Source organism: Adiantum capillus-veneris, chromosome 23 (genome assembly GCF_014529385.1).
Source record: "Adiantum capillus-veneris isolate H3 chromosome 23, ASM1452938v2, whole genome shotgun sequence".
NCBI lineage: Eukaryota > Viridiplantae > Streptophyta > Polypodiopsida > Polypodiales > Pteridaceae > Adiantum > Adiantum capillus-veneris.
This window is the reverse complement of record NC_140953.1, coordinates 106,428,839-106,438,249: the sequence shown is the minus strand read 5'-3', so window position 1 is coordinate 106,438,249 and position 9,411 is coordinate 106,428,839. Positions and strand designations below refer to the sequence as shown.

At 42.1% G+C, this 9,411-nt stretch overlaps 1 protein-coding gene across 1 annotated transcript; it reads left to right on the top strand.

The window, feature by feature from the left end:
* Positions 1-439: 439 nt before the first annotated feature.
* Positions 440-7,888, top strand: LOC147428310 (pentatricopeptide repeat-containing protein At1g11290, chloroplastic-like). Its single transcript, XM_086496440.1, has 3 exons — positions 440-696; positions 3,896-4,033; positions 4,130-7,888. The coding sequence occupies exons 2-3, from the start codon at positions 3,945-3,947 to the stop codon at positions 6,024-6,026; spliced, it is 1,986 nt and encodes a 661-aa protein (XP_086352566.1). The 5' UTR covers positions 440-696; positions 3,896-3,944; the 3' UTR covers positions 6,027-7,888.
* Positions 7,889-9,411: the final 1,523 nt, after the last annotated feature.

The following is a 9,411-nucleotide window of genomic DNA, read 5'->3' as shown; positions in this document are numbered from 1 at the left end:
CCCATCAAACAATGCGCCTTCTCTGTTTCAGTGGCAGCAATGCGCCCTCCCTCAAATTGCATCAGTAAACCTTCTCGAACATTAGTGAAATTATCGATGCTAAGCCCTCAGAGACATTGCATGACAAATTGCACCATTTTTCTTGCCTTGTTTTCGCTAAAAACAACAAGAAAGATTGCCTTCGTAAAAAATAGCACCATGGAAAAAGTGCATCAATAGCGAGCTGCCAAGTGGGTGCATTAGGAAGTGAGAATTTGAATGGGGCCATTAGGCTAAAAATGAAGTGTATGGGATGTCCACCCTACCGTTTGATACAGTAGGCGCCCCAACGAGCTCGTTTTGGGCTTGTCTGATGCCCGTGTGTGACACCATCTTGTTGGCTATATAGGCAAACTGGCCACAGGAGTCCTCGTGTGACACGGCCTTAGTCTCAATGTCATAGAGTGAAGATATAAACCCTGCAAAACATGAGTTACCTCTGTTTGCCACGGTGAAGTTGGTATGACCTTATGCTCCTGCACCATGCGTACCAGGGTAGTAACAGCCTGCCATTCAGCGCTTTCTGAAAATGGAGATGGAGCTTGCGGAATCATCCCTTTAGACCAATGCGTCCAAGGGGGATAGTTTGTTATTGGACAATGCTGTTGAGAGAAGCGGGCATGACGGCCACTTGCAAGTCGGCTGTGGTCATCTCAGGTAAGTTTCTTCCCTTGATGCTAGTTATTGTCTCGGTGCAAGAGTATATGAAACTGGTGGTCACTGCTTGGATGTTAAGTGTGCTGAGCCTTGAATGGGGAAACAGCGTCATAAAGGGATGGAAAACACAAGAGAGAAGAGAAGAGATGCAGTCAGATGAACAAGCCCTGAAGACAATCTTGAGCACCAATCTACGGGTGGGGGTTGTATACGCCATTGCACGGTCACTCAAAAGAGCTCCTAGACTACTGCCAATCTCTATGATATGTGGCTGAAACTCTGGCAATCGTCTCGGAAACCTACCTGTAACTGCTGGATTCTTGACGAGGCTAGCAAGATCTATCCCTTGCCTCCATCTATGCAAATGAAAATATGCTCTATATTACACTTTGTGCCAATGCTAGGCTAGCCTCGTCCAATGCCTCAAACTGAACTTTGTAGCAACGTTTCTCGTGAAGAATCCTCCTCGGATCATCTCTCTATCGATGATACATGGAGGAGATATACACCATTTTTTTAAAGTGGTTTACCATGACACTATTATGTATGGGCTTGCTCTGTTGCCAGAGCAAGTACTTGCTTTAGATTACTTCCACAAATGCTGATACAATGGCTAAATGCTGAATACTAAATACTTCATGCTGATGCTGATGTCTTGCAAAAACACTAGGATGGTATTGGGTACCGACTGCCCATGCAAGGGGTACTGGTTCTAGTGATGCCCCTTGGCTTGCTTATGCAGGAAAAAGGAGGTAGGTCGAGTAGTCTCTGGAACCACACGACTTCATTAAAAGAAGATTTTTAAAAATGATAAATGACTTTAGTGATTGTTCATATGCCTATATGCTCATGTGACTTTATAACTGTAGTGGGCAAGTGAGGGTATGCAACTATTGATGTAATGTGCAACGGAAGTGATTGATGGTGAATGCTCAAAATGAGTGTTCGGTGTGTACTAAAGGTTCCTTCTAGTGAATGAGATTTTACTTCATGTGAGATGTGCAAAGACTAGAGAGAGAAGAGAGAATGATACTGTGAGTGATGAAGAGAGAAGAAGACTAACATTGGACGAGGTCCCAAACCCCCCTCTCTATCGCTAGAGAGGTATTTGCTTTAGATTGCACAAATCCTGATACAATGGTCTTGGATGTTGAGATGCTGATGGGATCTGGCTATTGGTGCACGAGATACCCCGTCTTAATGTATGCATTGCCTATGAAGAAGATGAACTGCCAAGGTTCCAAGCAATTTACCCAATGTACAATGAACTTGTGGATCAAATGGCCTATGTCTAGATTTCCGACCAGTTTCGAGATTGGAATGAGCATACTAATGCTCTTTAGGTAGCGTGGAAAACAGTGCTTGACGCCACTGGCACCATCGTTGAACTCAAGGAGAATCTAGTTAGCTTTAGAGAAATGGTGACTCAATGGAAAGACCAGTTGGGGCGGCTTGTCAAGCACACCAATGATCTACTCCAATTGTCCATTCAAGCGTCCAAGATTCTAGAGAAGGATCTCCCCAACAAGGCTAGTCATGAGCCTTAGTTTAGAGAAATGTCTGAAAATTTGTTCGAGGCCAAAATAAAAGTTAACCAACCAGATCCAGCTGGATGGATGACCACTACTTCCATATGCCACAAGCTGGCCAGAGCAAGATTAACAAAGGGCAAAAAAATCTAGACACAAAAGAAATACCATTGGCTCACGCCCTATGAAGTAGAGATGTTTATTGACGGAAAGGAGCAACTTGAGCAAGAGCCTATTTACAGATTGATTATGAAGAAAGTGGGCCTGCCAAGACTCCGCAGCATCAGATGGTGACCAGACAAGCAGGAACCAGTCAACAAATCTGTGGGCCACCAACTCTGTTCACTTTAGGGGCCACTTGATGCAGTTTAGAAGCCTGCGGTGAAGAAGGCATCGAAAAAAAGGAAGGGCAAAACGAAAAGATGAAACCCTGTACTACTCAAATTTTGGATATACCAAAATTCAAAAAAGGGGAGGAGGAATGTAAATAATTGGAACGACCCCTAGAAGCTTTTGGAAGCTGTTGCATACGAAGGTGTGTCAACGGCTCTAGATTGTATGTTCGTGGAACAAAAGTCAGTCAAAACCCTAGTGGTAGCACCTATAAATAGGACCTGTTAATCTCATTTTGGGATTCTGGTTTCTTGTAACACTTTATCACTCTTCCACTATCACTCAGGAGAGCCTAGGAGAGCTTAAGAGAGCTCTCAGTGCTGATCAATTGTATCATATGTACTTTTCAAGCCAGAACCTGATTTCAGGTTGTCAGCCAATCATGTCCAGAGTCTTGTACCATTGTAACACTGAATCTGAATCTGAATCTCAACTACATTCGGAGTTGCGTCTATTCTGTGTCTCATAATCTGAACTTGTCTATTCATTTCAGTCTAGTCATAAGTCTAAGTCTGGTATCACATTCATCTGAATCTATTTGTCTAGTAATTTGGTTTACATTTTGTCTAATTCTGTGCCATTTGATTGTCTGACATTTGAAGTCAGAACCTCCAGCTAGACTCGATACTCAGATTTCATGTTCAGTCACTCTGAGTCTTAACTGCGGAATACAAGCTCCAGCTCATTCCAACACACCATACAGAAACCTTGTGTGTCCCTAGAGAGTTGAAGATGCTGATATATTAGGCCATAGGCACCATAGTTGACCCAAACTGGGTAATTTCTGTTGATGTTATTGCCCTTTCGGCCATTTTTCACCCAAAGTTGACCCACTTTTAGCATGAAAAGCCCAAACGAGCTTGGAAAAATTCCTAATTTTGTGGGGAATTTCCCTTTCATGCTGAACATGATTTTCCCTCAAGGAAAATGAATGGTGAAATTTGAATCAGTAGTCTCTTGTTTTCCATTTCCACTTGGAAAATGAACGGTGAAGTAGTAGTTTCTTGACTACGAATATGATGGTATGCCTATCTTTCAGACCCTTGAATCAACTCCACTCTTTTCATTTATAAATCTCTAGGTTTTACTATAAAGTATCGTTAGTCCATGTTTGTAAGTTTGAGAATTGTATAGCTTGAAATAACAAGAGTTCGAGCCATAACAATCTTTCAATGTATCGGTTTTTGCTTTGTGATGCTGAAATATGGATTGGATTTTGGTGATTTATTCGGTGATTGGATTTCTGGATGACTCTCATGAATTGCATTGCGAAGCAGGGGAGATCTGGATGGAAAATACTCCATCATGCATCTGGATAGAAACTGAATGCCTTTGCTTGAATTAAGCAGAGCTCACACTATTCATCATAGAAGGCTAATTGGTTATCTTGGAGTGCAGCTGAGCCAGACACAAGGGTTTGTAAACTATATCATAGGATAGTCTATATTGGATTTTTTGATCTTAGTAGATCATCTTTTTCTTTTAACAACTAAATGCTGATCATTGCGCAGGATACCACAGAACTTAGGAACCAGGAGAAGTTCAACTAGAGCGTTTCCTGAAGGAAAATGTGAATTATCCCTGTACTTGCCGGAGGACCTCGACCGTCATGATATTCAAGCATCTGAGAAATTTCTTTATCAGCGACTGCAGGTTTGCATTAACAAGAAAGACCTGGAATTAGGAAGACAAGTGCATGCTTTCATAAAGACGTGTGGACAACACTCAAACGCTTTCCTGGGTAGTCATGTCATCCGCATGCTCTCATGTTGCGGAACTTTGAGAGATGCAAAGCATGTCTTTGATGAACTGCCTGTAAAAAATGTGTTCACTTGGAGTGCAATTATCTCAGCTTTTGCAAGCTATGGGCAAGGTCATGAAGCCTACGAGCTTTTCAAGGCTATGCTTCAATCAGGAATAAAACCTGATGCAGTGGTCTTTGTCGTGAGCCTTAAGGCATGTGCAAGCATACAATCTCTTGTTATAGTCAAGGTCTTCCATTTCTATGCAATAGATGCTAATTTTGAGTCTAACAAGTTTGTTGCCAACACTCTTATTGGCATGTATGCTAGCTGTGGAAGTATTGTAGATGGATGTGCAATTTTCGCTGGAGTGTCGAAGCAACATGTGTCATCCTGGAATGCAATGATTGCAGCACACCTCCAGCACGACAATGTCCAAGAATGTTTTCAGCTTTTACAGCAAATGCAAAAGGAGGGTAAAAAGCCAAACAATATCACCTGTGTTAACATAATCAAAGCGTCTTCATATTTATCTCTAGATCAGACAAAGTTCTTCCATATTCAGATAATAGAAACTGGCTTGGAGCTGGATAGTTATGTTGCAAGCTCACTTATAGATGCTTACGCCAAACAGGGGACCATTGATGATGCGCGAGATGTTTTTGACAGGCTATCAGAGAAAGACGTTGTGGCATGGAGTGCATTAGTGACAGGGTATGTACAGAATGGTGATGATCGGAAAGCTCTGCTACTTTTTCAGCAAATGCAGTTCCTTGGAGTGAAAGGAGACAATTATACATTTGTGAGCACACTCAATGCATGCTCAACATCAGCAGCAGCAGATCAAGGGCAATTAGTTCATGTGTATCTTGTTGAAGATGATTTGCATCTGGATGTGTTTCTTGGTAGTGCTCTGATTGACATGTATTCTGGTCATGGTAGGCTTCAAGATGCTCAAAGCGTGTTCAACAGACTGCTTGAAAAAGATATGGGAGTATGGAATGCTATTGTTGAGAGTTGCACCACAAACAACGATCAGGAGCTGGCAATGTACTATCTGAATGGCATGCAGAGGGAGAGTTTGATGCCGGATGAGGTGACTTTTGTCTGTCTTCTTTCAATGTGTAGCCACATGGGCTTGATGGAGGAGGGATGGTACCAGCTAAAATTAATGATAGTACAATATGGAATTTTGCCCCTAGTTGAACATTATAACTGTGTAATTGACCTTTTGGGTCGTTTGGGGAATTTCGGTGAAGCTGAAAACATTCTTCAAAACATGCCGTGGCAACCGACACTCAAAAGCTGGATGTCATTGCTTAGCAATTGCAAGAGTTACAGCAATGTGACCTTCGGGTTTTACTGCTTTAAGCATATCTTCCTACTTGATTGTACACATGGGTCTGCCTACACATTGATGTGTACTGTGTTTTCAGGTGCTGGCTTGTATTCTGATGCATCAAAATTGGCAGAGCTTAGGGACAAGATGCAGGCCTGGAGAAAGCCGGGGAAAGCTTTTATAGAAGTCGGTCAATGCTTACATGAGTTTGTTGTAGGAGGTAAAAACCATCCTTCCCTGCATGCTTGCTACAGAAAGCTGAAGTCCTTGCTTTCATGTCATCATAGTGAAGGTTGTATGCCAGAAGTGGATCTGCTTAACCATTGAGAGAGTCCAGCGACACTCCACCAATTTTGTCAGTGAAGAAAACCATTAAAAGCTCGGAGTCTGTTTGTCAACAATATGACATACATGGGCTTGTTGACATTGCCAACTCGTGTGTGTTGCATTTACTTGATTAGCTATGTTGGTCAAGCACTGGCAACTTGTTGACACCAGCAAAGCCTATGCGAAGCAGAGTGTGATGCATAAGTGAAGGGAGATAAATTCTGATAATTTTTGAGGTACACTGCTTCTATGCCATTCTGAGCATCCCGTTCCATCCCATTCCATCCCATTCTCTTGTCTCAAATAGATTTTCCAAGGTAGCTATTGAAGCCAGTACTGCATCTAGAGAGCTCATCGGCACAAGTAGCAATGCTTGAGGTCTGTGGTTGCGTCTGCACTACATTGCTGTAGTTAACTAAGGAAATGGACCCAGATAAAATTTCCATTTGGACTACGTGTATCATGTCATTCAAAGTAGTTTTTGCATCGCAGCTCTACTGTAGACATCGTGTGAGCTTGTGCCAAAGCCAGTTGTTTCATTCAATTTTGTTCTGAAATCTAGAAGCTACACATGATCTTTGGCCAGGATTCAGGATCGAGTTCCCCTAGCAGGTGGCCTGTGGCATCTAAAGACTTGATGGATTTTCACATAGATGTACAAGGTTGGCTTGAGATGATGGTAGGACAGATTTTCCATGAGCTTGTTGAGTGCATGGAGAAGCTCTATGCAGCGAACATGGCCATATGCTAGGGAGTTGGCCATATGTAGCTTGGAGTCCCATGGCACTTGGACCTGCACATAGTTATGCGGCGTGGGTTTGCTTTTGCAGCATCTTTGAGGATGTATAGGCGGACAGATTGTGCTTTATTTGGGAAGGATTAGCTATGCAGCAGGACATTCACGCAGCTCGGTGGCTCGTCCTTTAGCTCAACTACAATGGGGCCGAGGAGAGTGGCCATGGCGAGATCCTTTTGCCTCTCCTGATCACCCTGTGGTTTCATTTTTCCAGGGTGTTGCACGGCTTGGATGGCACATCTTGATGGCTGGATGCAAGGGCCATCTAGCAGCAGCTCAGCATTGGAGTAGGGAGGGGTTCACTTAAGAGTTTCTCAGAATTTTGGACTCGACTTGGGCTAGCTGCCAGTCTTGTAGTAGCGATTTCAGTTGTTGGGTGCACGTAGGACATTGGTGGGGGTCTGGCTAGCATATAATGGGCACCCCTTAGTTTTCCTTTGTTGTGTGCCCCCGGAGGAAACCCAAAGACACTTTCTTGGGACTGTTCATAGGCACAACAGATCTTGCTTAGGATCCTTTGGGTGATGGCCTCTGGTCTTCCAAAAATGATTCACACTCAGGGACCGCAGCATGGTCAGCTAGCTCAGGGTGAGCATTTGGTTTTGAGACAGTGCATTGTAGCCTAGAAATCAGGCTTTCGGTAGAACGTTCTTAGCAGTGCTCGATGCATGATCTCTCTTAAGTAGTTTGTACAGAGGGGAGACTACATATGGGAGCTGATAAGTAGACTTGGCCTATGGTTTGTGTGGTGGGTCCGATGCATCAGAGTCTTTGAGGGTGGACGAGAATCCCTTGCAATGACGGTGCGGTTTTGCTATTCACACTCCCAAAGGACACTATTACAGCATATAGGGCAGCTTTCATGAGGCCGAGAGACAGCGCCCGACATACATTCAGCTGTGGTGGCATGACCTTTCTTTGTGGTGGACCATGGTATCCATGGGCACTATACACCACGTCTGTGGGAACTTTCCCCTCCCATTTTGTGATTTAGCCATTGTACATGTGTTACTGATCTTGGCAGTGTCACTTTTCTTTTGTATAATGTGCCCTCTTTGTTAGGGGAGATATAGGTCATTAGACAGATTAAAAACTATTTAGTAGAATCTTTTTTGAGCAGAAAGAAAAAATATAGTTATCACACCAAGTCAGAGCACTTTTTTATGTCAATACCTGAAGACCATAAACCTGTTGCTACTAATTGAAAAAATGGGCGAATTCCTCTAAAAGTTGTGGGATTGCAATCCTATTTGTCTATAGACGAATGAGCTTGAATGAAAGAGGGATGTCACCCCACCCATCATTTGAGACAAGCTGGTTAACCATGCAGGATGGTTGAATGTGCATCTAACTACAAAGTGATTTTTTGATAGTGCGATGCCGCTGTAAAAGGGGCCTTCACAATAGTGGACGTAGCAAGTAAAACTCTAAAAGAAGCAAAACCCTCTTGAATACCAATGTGGTTAGCATTATTGCATGCAATCAAACTCAAATAGCCGAGTTTGTTTGTGAGAGCCTTATTGATGACCATTGCTCATCCGGAAGCATTGCAGCCCCCTACCGTACTTGTTGACAATTACCCACCTTCCTCAAGAAGAAGCAATCAACTGTCAGTAGGGACATCAATTGGCTCACACACATAATGATAGTTAAAACTTGATGGTAGGTGGTCCCAACAGTTCTCATTGCTTGCTTGCTATATTTCTTGCCCTTGCTGGATTGGAAGGCTTTTAATGTTATTTGAGTGGGAGCTTTTGGGTATGCATTACTTATGTACAAATGGATAGGCTGAGAGCCAGCTTAGGGGAAAATAAGCTTCGGCCTGCGAGTCTTAGGATCATGATCTTGACGTTCTTTTGGGAGAGTTTGAATCAGAGCAGACCATGCATATGCTTTCTTGTCACTACTACTTGTGGGGTATAAAAGTCTATGCTTGGTCCATTTTCATGGAAAAATGTGACTTATACCAACATTTTTTATATTTATAGATATATATATATATATATATATATATATATATATATATATATATATATATATATATATGTGAGAGGTAACCCATGCAAAAAATCATATTTATTTGCAAATGACATTATTGTAATTTCATCACCCATGTCCCATATTTAGATGGGCAAATTTTGAAACTCATCCAATGCTTAGAGAGTACTGGAGCAATGTATAAGGGCTCATCCTTGTGCCAACGGTTGGTATTGGGCTACAAAATTTCCTCAAGCTCATCAATTTTAGAGCACCTTCATTGAGAGGCGTCATAAGAATCAAATGAGATTAAACCAAAGGAATTCTAACTTTGCCATAGTCTAGAATTTTGGTCGATTTGACTTGTATGCTAGGAAATATTGAATGGCAAAAAACATCATTTATCCAATTTAGCATAATCTTTCTTTAGTGATTGAATTGGTCCCTTTCCAAAAATATTTTAAATAAACCATGGAGAATTTCAACAACACCCAATTATTTATCTTGAATTTAGGGGAGTTTTTATCCTTGTTAGTATGCCTTTTCTTGGATGCTTACATGAAAGCTTTTATCTTTTATTTGAAGATCATTTGCACATCTATTTACATAAAT